The sequence below is a fragment of the Podarcis bocagei genome (genome assembly GCF_964188305.1).
Source record: "Podarcis bocagei genome assembly, chromosome: 15".
Lineage (NCBI taxonomy): Eukaryota > Metazoa > Chordata > Lepidosauria > Squamata > Lacertidae > Podarcis > Podarcis bocagei.
Window position 1 is genome coordinate 35,106,064 of NC_138141.1, and position 13,748 is coordinate 35,119,811.

Consider the following 13,748-nt stretch of genomic DNA (forward strand, 5'->3'; position numbering starts at 1 on the left):
GCTTTGTGCAAAAAAATGGGGGGGGGGGTCAAGGAGGGTCAGTTGGGTGGGGAGCAAGGAATGTCCCTATTTGCATCTGAGGAATGTTGGAGGGTATGAGATTCTTCATCTCAGGGTTGTGGGTTCGATCCAACCCCAGATTTCCTGTGTCTCGTCCGCCCTGGCTGTGGAAGGGAGATGAAGGCTTGTTTTGAAGATGGTTGGGGGGCAGACTTTCAGTCCCCCCGCCTGCTTCCGGATCGTAGATGTTGTTCATAGCGGCCTCAAGTGGTCTGTCTTCTCCCTCTGCCTCATTTTACCTCGTGTGAATTTCCCCCCTTGCCTCCTCTCCTCTCTCCATCCTTGCTGGCCTCTTGCCACAGCTTCTCTGACCAGTTTTATGAAGAGAGGCCGCCACGGAAAGTGTTTCTCGTTTTTAAGGACACGCACCTATGCCAAGCAGTTTTAAAAACCCCTGGTGAAATTGGGCCCCAACGCTATTAATACAAATCTTGCGGTGGGGAGCGAGAGGCGGGAGGCCTTTGAGTGAGGCATTAAACATTTATTAAAACCATTAGAATTAGTGTCAGGTCGTATTGATTTAAAAAGAGAAGCGCAGGGGAAGCTGCAGTCGACGGCGAGGTGGGCAGAAGAAATGCGTCTCCTTCCCCCCCTTTCCTTTATTATTATGACATTTGTATCTTGCCTTTCCTTCAAGGAAACGTGGTTCTCATTTGGTCCTCATAACAACCCTGTGAAGTAGGCCAGGCTGAGAGAGACAGAGCGAGCGCATGACTGGGCCAAGGTAACCCAGCGAGCTTTGTGGATGAATGAGGATTTGAACCCTGGTTTGTCAGCTCCTAAGACTCAGCTACATTAGTAGAGAAACAGCGATTTGAATGCGCTATGAACTAGGAACACCAGATGGCGCCAGAGAGCAGGAAATTTTACAACACAATTTCCCATAGGGATTTTTAAAAACAATCTAATTTCTGACTTATTTATAGTGTTTCCCCCCTGTGTTTGATCCACCCCCAGTCCAACACATCAACCATCACACCATACTAGTTCTGGGCTGCAGTGCTGGCTCCAGGTTTTTGTAGGAGTCATTAGGTGAGATCCCTCTGTGTCCTGTGCCTCTGGGGTCTCTCCAGTAATATCTGGACCAGAGTTTTTATTCAGGACTGGGTATTTGACTGGTCAAAAGTAGAAAAGATTATTTGATCGACTGACCATTCAAATATTTTGAAAACTTTTTTTTTAGTTTAGAGATGAGGTATGTTTAACCAACAGGAAGGCAGAACCTTGGTTGATTTCAGGAGCTTTTGAAGTGAGTTAACCATGATGCAACATGACTGGTTTTTGTTTAATTGTAGTGTGTTGTTATAACTCTTCCCCCATTTATTGATTTTTGCCATAAACAGTAAATGGCTAAAAAATGAACAGGAAATTCTGAATGTTCAGTATATAATTCATTTGCATAACCTGCTTATTTCCCTACTGCTCATTTACTGAAGCTTTAAAGCAGGCATAGGCTCCCATCATCCCTGACCACTGGTCCTGTTAGCTAGGGATGATGGGAGTTGTAGTCCCAAAAAACATCTGGAGGGCCGAGTTTGCCTATGCCTGCTTTAAAGTCACACTGTTGACCTCTTGTATTCAGATAAAATGTGTGTGTGTGTGTGTGTGTGTGTATATATATAAATATATATATAAATATATATATGCTTTCGTAGATTTTCACGGGTACAGGAATGCAGGTTTTGGTGTCTTCGGGTGTCTTCCCGTGTAAGAGTTGGGGTGTCTAGGCGAAACGTCGCCTAGACACCCCAACTCTTACACGGGAAGACACCCGAAGACACCAAAACCTGCAAATATATATATATATATATATATATATATATATATATATATATATATAGTGTTTGCCAACAGATCTGCTTGTGTGTGAACACATTATCATACAAGTACATGTGTGACTAGATGTTATTTTTGTTCAGGCTTTATTGTAGCTTTTAACCATGTTAGGCGTGGAGCGGTTGACCAAACCACTTCTGTCTGCATTTCCTTCTGGCACGCAAGGGTCACTCTTCATAGAAAATTCACCTGTCAATCAGTTGCTAGTATCTCATGATTCACCAACACTCCTCTTACAACAGACTCGCCTTTCCTGCTCTTTGTGTTGTTAAGATTGATGATGATCATCGGTTGTTTTCTTGCGTCTTCCTTTTATAGGATCATAGAACCACAGAGCTGGAAGGGATCCTCCAAGGATCCTCTAGTAGTCCAACCCCCTGAAATGCAGGAATCTTTGTGATCCAGTATTGCTTTTAGCTGCTGCATATTGGGGAAGAGAACTCTGATCCAGTGTTAGAAACTCACATAATATAAGCGACGCACCAAACGGCTTTTTGAACCAAGTCACCAAAACGGAATGTCTAGTTGCCATTTGGGGGAAGATGGCTCCAAAGTCTGATTTTTTTCAAATGATGCACTGACTGTGATTGATTACCAGTTAAGCATCTGGTTAGTTCAGATGACAACCTTCAGCTAGGTCAAGAACTTTGAGAACTTGAAAGAAGAAAAGTCACTTGATCCAGGGACAGCCCACGTATATATTGGCCTATTCCAATCTCTTTTTCTTAATGGTGACACGGAACATTCATAAGGTAAGAATATTCTTCACAACTGTGAGCAGGGCAGTGGGGGGTATGTGAAGACAAGCTAGAACAATTAGCTCTGACATTGTTGACTGCTCCTGCTCAGGCTCAGAAAAAGCGTTTTGAATGAATCAGAAATTCATGCTGATGGTGCAGATAAAATAGAACGGATAGAATTCTACAGTGTGTGAAAGCAATCCAGATCCAATGATCCGCAGGCATGCACCTCCAGACAGTGGAAATTTGAGGCACCATCCTGGTACCCAGGCATCTTCACTTGGTCGCAAGTGTCCGATAGTGTGGGAATGTTCAGGGTGGCAGGAGAGGATATGTTGTTTATTAATATCCTTCCTAACTTGCACTAGCAAGTTCCTTTACTTAGCAGAGTGCATTCCCCTTTACGCAGCAGAAAACTGGTTGCAGACTTGTCCAGATTGAATTGTGTTCTAATACAGTGGTGCCCCGCAAGACGAATGCCTCGCAAGAGGGAAAACTCGCTAGACGAAAGAGTTTTCCGTTTTGGAGGTGCTTCGCAAAACGAATCTCCTATGGGCTTGCTTCGCAAGACGAAAATGTCTTGCGAGTTCCTGCGGGGTTTTTTTCCTCCCCCCCTTTTTCTAAGCCGCTAAGCCGCTTATCAGCTGATCCGATAAGCTAATAGCGCTAATCCTCTAATCCGTCAATGGGCTTGCTTCGCAAGACGAAAAAACCGCTAGAGAATCACGGAACGGATTCTTTTCGTCTTGCGAGGCACCACTGTATTTTCCTGGTAAGACCCCTTGAATCCCTCCTATAAAAGAATAAAGGCACCACAGTCTTATTCATAAGCAATAAAAAGCACAATCAGGCAGAGCACAGTGTGATCCCTGAAGGCAGGCTTTTAGGCTTAAAGTTACAAACATATACAAAGAGGTTTACCCCATAAGGGAGATGATCTGGGGGACTGCGTGGCTGGCAGCCAGCGGTTCAGGAAGTTCGCAGGAGGAAAGGAAGATGGAAAAGAGAGCGAGCGAGCATGGCAGCATGCCTTGGCCTTTTACCAAATCTGGAAAGGTCACGCCCACCCACTAGTCACATGCAAGGAAGGATGCTCCAGCCAGGTGTAACAGGAAGTAGACCAACATCCCCTTGCACGTCCACTCTAGGAAAACAAGGAATGTTGTATTTGACTGCTCCCAGTGGATTACATCCCACAGATAGCCAGGTGCAAAAAGTGCCTGGCTAATTTCGAACACGGCTCTGATCCTAAACCTCTGCTGCCTTGCGGCTATACCCATTCATGAGAAAGGCTTTGGGAGTAAACCCCAGGGAAGAACGCGTATCCACTGCCTTGCGGGACATCTTCGGGAGAAGAAAGGGCTAAGGAGTAAACCCTACATGAATCTGGACTGGACTTTTATGCAAGGAACGACTGGGAAAATCAAACTCATTCACTCACTTCCAAATCTAAAGTGACGGAGTTCTGAATTCTGCCAACTCAGTAGCCCTATTCAGCTGGTCTTGATCCATGCAATTAACCTCATGTAAAGAGAGAACAGGGGACGCGGGTGCCGCTGTGGGTTAAACCACAGAGCCTAGGACTTGCCGATCTGAAGGTCGGCGGTTCAAATCCCCGCGACGGGGTGAGCTCCCGTTGCTCGGTCCCTGCTCCTGCCAACCTAGCAGTTTGAAAGCACATCAAAGTGCAAGTAGATAAATAGGTACCACTCTGGCGGGAAGGTAAACGGTGTTTCCATGCACTGCTCTGGTTCGCCAGAAGCGGCTTAGTCATGCTGGCCACATGACCCGGAAGCTGTACGCCGGCTCCCTCGGCCAATAAAGCGAGATGAGTGCCGCAACCCCAGAGTTGGCCTAATGGGACCTAATGGTTTTATCTTTACCTTTTTAAAGAGAGAAGAGGGCAAACTGTTGCTCTCCACCTTTGCTTGCATTTCATGCAATATCTGTGGGACATATCTGCAGATTTGCATCTCTGGGAAATACATTGCTGTTTTCCTGAGCCGGAACTTTGTGCCATCATGCCCTCAGTATGTGGACAGCATGCATCTCTCCCTCCCTCCCTTCCCCACCTGCAATCTTAATGTCTAAACAGGGCTAAGACTAACACCTCATTCTGTGTAATGGGTAGATAAAATGCAAGAGCCTATTGATTTTTCATTCATTATGGCCACTACAACTACTAAAGCTCTGCAAAAAATTTTTGAAGTATAGTGGTACAGTGGTGCCCCGCAAGATGAATGCCTCGCAAGACGGAAAACTCGCTAGACGAAAGAGTTTTCCGTTTTGGAGGTGCTTCGCAAAACGAATCACCTATGGGCTTGCTTCGCAAGACGAAAATGTCTTGCGAGTTCCTGCGGGTTTATTTTTCCTTTCCCCTCCTTTTTCTAAGCCGCTAAGCCGCTTATCAGCTGATCCGATAAGCCGCTAATAGCGGTAATAGTGCTAATCCGCTAATCCGTCAATGGGCTTGCTTCGCAAGACGAAAAAACCGCTAGACGAAGAGAATCATAGAACGGATTCTTTTCGTCTTGCGAGGCACCACTGTACTTTGGTTGTCAAGGTCCGTATAGTTAAAGCCATGGTTTTCCCAGTAGTGATGTATGGAAGTGAGAGCTGGACCATAAGGAAGGCTGATCACCAAAGAATTGATGCTTTTGAATTATGGTGCTGGAGGAGACTCTTGAGAGTCCCATGGACTGCAAGAAGATCAAACCTCTTCATTCTGAAGGAAATCAGCCCTGAGTGCTCACTGGAAGGACAGATTCTGAAGCTGAGGCTCCATTACTTTGGCCCCCTCATGAGAAGAGAAGACTCCCTGGAAAAGACCCTGATGTTGGGAAAGATGGAGGGCACAAGGAGAAGGGGACGACAGAGGACGAGATGGTTGGAGAGTGTTCTCGAAGCTACCAGCATGAGTTTGACCAAACTGAGGGAGGTGGTGGAAGACAGGAGTGCCTGGCGTGTTCTGGTCCATGGGGTCACAAAGAGTTGGACACGACTAAACAACAACAACAACACCTTGGTTGTCAAATGGCTTGGTTCCCGAACAAAACAGCTCCCTAACACTGCAAACCTGGAAGTAAGTGTTCCGGTTTGTGAACGTTTTTTGGAAGCCGAATGTCCGACGTGGCTTCCGTGGCTTCCGATTGAGCGCAGGAAGCTCCTGCAGCCAATCAGAAGCCGCGCCTTGGTTTCCAAATGATTCTGGAAGTCGGACGCACTCCCGGAATGGATTAGGTTTGACAACCAAAGCAGCACTGTACAACCCTTTTCCTGCGCTAATGATGCAAAAGAAATGAAAAGGCCCTATTATTCATCTACCCCTCTGCCCCCCTCCTGTCCCACTCTGCTTTTGACAAGCTCCATATATGTTTACATCGCTTGCATTCAGAGTCAGTTTGGGTATGGCCCGAGTCAGCTTTCGTTGTGAAGTGGTCCGTAAGCATCTCTGCTGAGAGGGTCGCGTTTATGCAGGTGTCATTCCCACGGGGAACAAGACAGTGATGTTTCGAGAAGCACCAATATCGTTAATGAATTACAAACATCAAAGCGGAGGAGTTTTCCTTTCCCTCCCCTTTCCTCCCTTCCAGGAGCGCAATTCTCAAACCGCTAAATTAGAGACAAAAGGAACCATTTTGAAAATGAATAAAGAAAGGTGCTGCTAGGGGGAATCAAAACAAGCAATTTGCCCAAAGCCAAATATGGTCCCCCCCCCCCAATCCTGTCCTTCTGCTTTAGAAGTTCAGCTTAAGACAGAAAAAGGACGGCAGAATCTTAAAACAGCGACTGCCATTGCGGGGATTGGGGAATGGCTATCAGTTTATGATATGTCACTGTAATAATCTATATTTATGCCTCTGTTTGTTGTCCCTCTGTTGTGGTGTATCAAATATGCCTTCTTAACTACCGCAACTACATGGTCAGGTTCACACATAACACTACACCGTGGTTTGGCTTAACTATGGTTTGTGCATCCCAAAACCACCCAAGCCAGAGAACTATGGTTTGTTTGGATTACGAATCTTGGCTTTCATTAACTGTGCTCTCCCATTGCATCCAACCCACAACCCTGGCGTGTTTCAGAGCCCTGCCCCAGGGGCTCACCCTGCTACAGAGGGCAAGGTAAGAGTAGACTGAAAATGGAGCCAACGTTCAGTGGAACAAGCCATGGTTACTTGGCCCATCTGCGAGAATGATCCTGGTTTGTTCAGCCAAGCATAGTTAAAGCAAACCATGGCTTAGCGTTACGTGCCCAGGCAACCAATAGAAGTGAAATTGCAGAGGAAGGAACTGGATGTCCTTGTACGTTGCCCAGGGCAGCCAAGGACACTGAATTGCATAAAATATATATGGATGCTCCCTGAAAAATAATTGGTAAGCTTTAAAGAGAAATGCTATCCTTCTCGCCATCGTTGGAAAGATCGTGATCAAGTGATCTGTTTACTTGCTTGGTCTGCTGTTCAGATGCTAAGGGTTGGTGGCAGCTTCCAAGGCCTCCCTCTGACTGTCTATGGAAGAGGAATAGAGGTAACAGCCTTACAGCCAATCAGATCAGTGGTCTCTTTCAGCATTACCTACACTGACTGGCAGCAGCACTGGCAGGAATAAATATGGGGAAAGCAAAATGTCACTTAGAGGATTTTTCTTGAAGCTTTCATTTGTTTTATCCTGGACTGTTTTATTTGATGTTTCAATGTGTTGTAAAGTGCTTTGAGATGTTTTTATTTAGACTATAAAGCTGTATAGAAATTAATAATAATAATAATAATAATAATAATAATAATAATAATAAATAATAATAAATAATTAACAAAATCAATTGCAAAAAGAAGGTGCCTAGACATTCCATTGTGGCAACCGTAACCTAGGTTTAAGGCGCCGTTTGGCAATTAGCTTATATATATATGAGTTTCTAAAATTGCTTTCGACTCCCTGGAAAATCACGAGTTTTTTTGCACTGTATTTTCCCTGTGGTCTTCATGGAAAATGCTGTCTAGCAAAATTTGGGGAAATATTCCAGTGTAGTTCTTTACCAACATTTCCATGGGTAAATCATGGAGTCGCAGAAGCATTAATGGAGGCAGCATGTCTTGTTGTTGTGCCGCTCCACGCCCAGGGTGCGTGTGAAATTTAGCATGCCATGGCGCTGTATCGATCAAAAAGCCACAGCTCTATAACATAACAAACAGGGAATGCAGTGCGGAAGGAACATTAGAAAATGGACAGGGGAGACAGCGCTGCAACCAGGAAAACTTAACACAGTAACCTCCACATCTGAATTGCACCCCTTGCTTGAAACCTTGGGAAATCACTGCCCGTTACTCTATGCAGATAATACTGAACTAGACTGGCTCAACAGAAGAGAGCTTCCGACACAAAGCTGTCAGGTGGAGGTGTTTGTATACGTTTATGTGGTTCCTCTCCTGAAAGGTGCAGGTACTACAGACAGGAGAAAGAATAAATAAGGCTGTTCTTGCAGTATTTGCTCTTCGATTCCAAAAATATCAGCAGGCAAAGCTTTCTCCATCCTCGTTTTGGTACCGTTCCTGGAGATTTCTTCCTTGCAGTCATCTTCGGCCGGGAAATGGCTTGGCAGCAAATACCGCTTCTGATTTCCTGCGTGACTTTCTCAGATCCCCCTCACCTCTTGCAACTCATCTTCTGTCTCTGTGTGCTGCTGATACAGTAGTGTCCCGCAAGACGAATGCCTCGCAAGACGGAAAACCCGCTAGACGAAAGGGTTTTCCGTTTTTGAGCTGCTTCGCAAGACGAATTTCCCTATGGGCTTGCTTCGCAAGACGAAAACGTCTTGCGAGTCTTACGATTTTTTTTCGCTCCCCCCCTTTTTCTAAGCTGCTAAGCTGCTAATAGCCTTTTAGCTGCTAAGACGCTAAGCCTTTAATAGCCACTAAACCGCTAATAGCGCTAATCCGCTAAGCCGCTAATAGGGTTGCTTCGCAAGACGAAAAAACCGCTAGATGAAGAGACTCGGGGAACGGATTATTTTCGTCTTGCGAGGCACCACTGTAGAAAAAGGAGAAGCTGTTTTCGAGAGAAAACGAGAGTCACTTTTTCAGGTTTACGCTGCTTCCGATCGCAAGCACTTTGATCACAGGAGGAGAAGTCTAGGTACCGGCAAATGTGTTTTGCCCTTCATCCTTCGGCCCATGGCAAGATATAATTAAGAGTGGCGTCTGATGGTTACTGTCACAAGCGAGGCTCCAGTGTCTTGATTTACGTGGAGAGGCCTTTAGATCTGGGTGATCCCATTTGCCTTGATACCTCTTGGGGGCAAATTGTGGAGCGTCATTTTTTGTTACTGCCTGCTAGTGGCTGACCTAAGATCATACGATGAGATGTGGCGGATGAGCTCAGTGGTCCATTTAATCCTGCATCCCGTTTCCCTACCTATGGGAAGCAGGACATGAGTGCAATAGCCCTTTTGTTCCCCGGCAGCTGAAATTCAGAGGCATGATCTCTCTGACTCTCTACTAATATAGGTATAATTGGTAGCCATACATAAACCTTTCCTTCGCCATAGATTTATCTAATTGCTTCTAAAGGGCAACCATCACTCCTGGTAGCAAAGCTGCTTAAAGAAAAATCCCGACAACACTTTACTGAAAAAACTTGAACAGAAACAGCGTATAATTTGAGGAGAAAGGGACAGGGAGGTTTTATCTTTCTTCGGGCTTTGTACATAGTGAGGAGACATTCAACCAAACATACAGAGGAAATCTCCCTCAGAACGACACAGCCAATTGGAGCATGTGCCACCTCAGCAAAGATCATGCCACTCTGCCTGGTTGCTAAGCAACACCACCTGCCCCACCCCTGGCTAGTTGATGTTAGCACCAACAGAATTAGCCCTTAAGTTGCAAACTGAATGATCCCTGCTATTGCACTTCCAATGACCACATCTTGCAGCAGATACTCATTACTCCTTGAATGAAGAAGTGCTTTCCTGTGTGTGCCCTGAAGCTCCTGCCCGTCAGTTTCTAGTAAAAGGAGATAGGAAGAAAAACTTTTATTTCTGACCACACCCTGAATAATTTTAGAACAGTTGTGTCAATCAGTCCATTAAATTTAGTAGCCTTCAACAGTGGGAGTAGGCCACCAGGGAGAGAGGGCCTTCTTAGTGGTGGCTCCCTAGCTATGGAATAGTCTCCTACTTGTTCTTCTTAGGAGGTGCCTAGACAGCTGCCTGAAAGTCCTGCTCTGGTGGCAACAACCACCTCCTTCCTCTGGTAAAGCCCGCCATGCCATTTTTGTTTCCAGTTTCCCGAAGGCTGCCATTTCTGATTAAGAGTCGCTGCTGCTACTTCTTCTTCTTCTTCTTTTAAAAATATCATTTTCATTCCTTCCCCCACCACCCTGAAGGCAAGTTTTGTTTGCAGGATTAGAAGCAAATAAATATTTATGCAATATGCAAATAAGACGTGATAAGATTTGAGCGCCGTGGAAAACGGGAAGCCTTTTAAGAGTTGCGGGGAGGAGATTAGGGAGCGTTTGCTGGTGTACCAAATTCCTTGTTGTCTGAAGAGGAGGTTTCATCTCCCCCACTTTCCCTAGTAGGAATGCAGGAAGGGAAGGAGGAGCAAGAAGTGCATGGCTGCAGGATCTCTAGTCTGGCATCCTGTATTCCAGAGCAACTGGCCAGATGCCTCTGGGAAGCCCACAAGCAGGACTCAAGAGCAAAAGTCCTCTCCTGATTTACCTTCCCCAGGGATATTAGAGCCATTACTACTGCTGGTCCTGCAGGTCGTAAGCAAGCATTAAGGCTGGTGCAGCTGAGAGCCTTTATCCTATTGAATTAATCAAATCCCCCTTTTAAGAACCTGTAAGTTGGTGACATACCTTCCAATATTTCTCCAATGAAAATAAGAGACGTAGTATTAGTATTAGTATTAGTATTTATTATTATCATTATTATTACCATTATTAGTACAGTGGTACCTCGGGTTAAGAACTTAATTCGTTCTGGAGGTCTGTTCTTAACCTGAAACTGTTCTTAACCTGAAGCACCACTTTAGCTAATGGGGCCTCCCGCTGCCTCCATGCGATTTCTGTTCTCATCCTGAAGCAAAGTTCTTAACCCGAGGTACTATTTCTGGGTTAGTGGAGTCTGTAACCTGAAGCGTATGTATCCCGAGGTACCACTGAATTAGTATTATTATTATACCCCACCCATCTGACTGGGTTGTCCCAGCCACTCTGGGTGGCTTCCAACATTAAAAGCGTCCCTATACAGGGCTGCATTCAGATGTCTTCTCAAGGTTGTATAGTTACTTATCTCCTTGGCTCGGGGGTCGCATAACTCCATATCCTCCAACATTTCTCCCATGAAAATAGGGATGTCCTAAGGAAAAGCAGGACATTCCAGGATCAAATCAGAAACTATGATGGCTTCTGTAAATCTAGGACTGTCCCTGGAAAATCGGGACATTTGGAGGGTCTGTGGTGCAAAATCCACCATTTAGCTGTGGATCTTGAGATGCTCAGGTAATTAGTATTCCGTACACCAAATATTCATCTGCAAACAGCATATGCTCCAGCTGTCCCTGTTTGCTAGGCACAGCCTCTATTTCCTGGCCTCAGTCTCCAGCACGTAGCAGCATAGGGTGCTGCCTTCCACTGGAGTCAGAACATTGGTCCATCTAGCCCAGTACTGTCAACACTGGCTGGCAGCTGCTTGTCAGGGATTCGGACAGAAGTCTTTCCCAGCTGGGGATTGAGCATAGGAGGCTTTGCATGGAAAGGATGTGCTCTGCCACTGAGGCCCCATCTGCCCCATACATTCAAATCATACCACTTTTAAGTTTCCCCCAAAGAATCTTGGGATATGCTCCTTCACCTTCCGATTGATAAATCCTGATGAGACTGAGGCTAAACCCATAGAGGGATCTGGATCAGAGAGAGCAGTAGAGAGCAGGAACCAGCAGGTTAGAGGGACTGAGAACATTGAATCAGAGCACCAAAGGTGGTCAGATCTGGGTCCTTCAGAACCATGGACAGGTCTCAGGAAGCAGAGGAGTTGCTCTGATGTGTGGACTTAATGACATAGCAACGTCAAGGAAAAGTCCCCTTACCATCAACAACTGGCACCAGTATTATCACACTTCAACCAAGCTCTTTCACAGAGACTTGCTTTCCTCCACAAACCACCACAAGGTCTCCCGACACTGAGCCTTGGAGACCGGACCTTTCAAACTTGCACTGATTTTAACCAACTTTTCCATGACGGTTCCTGAGTCCAAGGTACAGGTTTTCATGGTTGGATACAGTCGGACGGCAATTTGAATCAATATGGTGGACTGTAACCACTGGTCTTTAGCCGCTGGGTTCAAAACTGCACTGATTTTTTGAATTCCTGAGCATCGGCAGCAGGTATGAGGCTGCTAGTAATAAGTAATCCACAGATCAGTGGTAGAGCACATGTTTTTCATGCAGAAGGTCCCAGGTTTAATCCCTTGCATCTCCAGATTAAAAAGGATTAGGGAGCGGGTGATGGAAACGGGACTCTGGAGAGCCTCTGACGGTTGGGAGTGGACAATACTGAGTTAGGCAGCCAAAATGTCTGAGCTGGTGTAAGGCGGCTTCCTCGAGTCGTTAGGGATTGTTCTGTGGTCTGACTCATAGCCGAGGGCGAGCCTTAGGCTCCAACTACACTGTACATTTAAAGCACCATGAAACCGCTTCATTCAGCCATGGCTTCCGTACAAGAATCCTGGGAGCTGTGGCTTCTTGCCCAAGGCTGCTGAGAGTTGTTAGCATGCCCCGCCTATCCCCCTCCCAAGACCTACAATTCCCACAGCTCCCTCTGAAGAGGGATTGTTAAAGCATCCTGGGAATTGTAGTTCTGTGAAGTGGAAAGGGGGTAAGGGGGTCTCCTAACAATCCTCAGCACCCTTAACGAACTACAGTTCCCAGGATGCTTTAGAGGAAGCCACAAACAGTTAATGTTGTACAGTGGTACCTCAGGTTACATACGCTTCAGGTCACAGACTCCACTAACCCAGAAATAGTGCTTCAGGTTAAGAACTTTGCTTCAGGATGAGAACAGAAATTGTGCTCCGGCGGCGCAGCGGCAGCAGGAGGCCCCCATTAACTAAAGTGGTGCTTCAGGTTAAGAACAGTTTCAGGTTAAGTATGGAACTCCGGAACGAATTATGTACTTAACATGAGGTACCACTGTATAATAGTGCTTTCAAAGTACAGTGGTACCTTGGGTTAAGAACTTAATTCGTTCTGGAGGTCCATTCTCAACCTGAAACAGTTCTTAACCTGAGGTACCATTTTAGCTAATGGGGCCTGCCGCGCCACCGCTGCGTGGTTTCTGGTCTCATCCTGAAGCAAAGTTCTTAAACCGAGGTACTATTTCTGGGTTAGCGGAGTCTGTAACCTGAAGTGTCTGGAACCCGAGGTGCCACTGTATAGTTCAAATGGGGCCTCCATTTCAAATCTTCACTCAAGCAATCAAACTCACTGGATGACTTTGGGGGTCCCTCCCTTCCTCATTTTTTCAACCTTTTCTTCCTCACAGGAAGTGTTAGAAATTCTCATATATAAATCCTTAAGCAAGGGTTACAGTCACCAATATGTAATGTCTAGTTGTTGTTCGCGGGACAGACGGCTCAAAAGTTGTGTTTTTCAATATGATTCCTGAAATTTGTTCTGATTGTGCAGATAAAAGAGCGCAGATAGAATTCTACAGGGTGTGTTGCTCGTGTGTGAAAACAGTCCAGATCCAATGATCTCCAGGCATGCAACTCCAGGTGCAACTGGGCATCTTCACTTGGTCGCAAGTGGCCGTTAGCCAGGTGCAAAATGCCCCTGGTGAATTTCAAATGCTGTTTCGCAGGACTGCTGCAAGGATAAAACAAGGGCGGAAGTTACAGGGAACCAGGCAGAGGGCCTTCTTGGTAGTGGCACCTACCTTGTGGAACCCCCTGCCACCAGATGTCAAGGAGATAAGCAGCAATATGACATTCAGAAGACATCTGAAGCCAGCCTTGTATAGGGGAGTTTTTAATGTTTGATGTTTTACTTTGTTTTTATATTTTGTTGGAAGCTGCCCATTGTGGCTGGGGCAACCCAGTTATATGGCCA

The 13,748-nt window shown here is 45.8% G+C and overlaps 1 protein-coding gene across 2 annotated transcripts in view; it reads left to right on the forward strand.

Moving 5' to 3' along the window:
• Window positions 1–13,748, forward strand: part of GTF2IRD1 (GTF2I repeat domain containing 1) — a 92,128-nt gene that overhangs the window by 10,046 nt on the left and 68,334 nt on the right. Inside the window, exon 1 of one of the 2 annotated variants that reach the window (XM_081172933.1) lies at window positions 2,470–2,648. The exons of the other annotated variant lie outside the window; for it this stretch is intronic. Coding sequence (XP_081029059.1) covers window positions 2,625–2,648 — 24 coding nt within the window. The 5' untranslated portion in view covers window positions 2,470–2,624. Of the gene's footprint in view, window positions 1–2,469; window positions 2,649–13,748 lie in introns of those variants that run through there. 2 annotated transcript variants of the gene reach the window in all.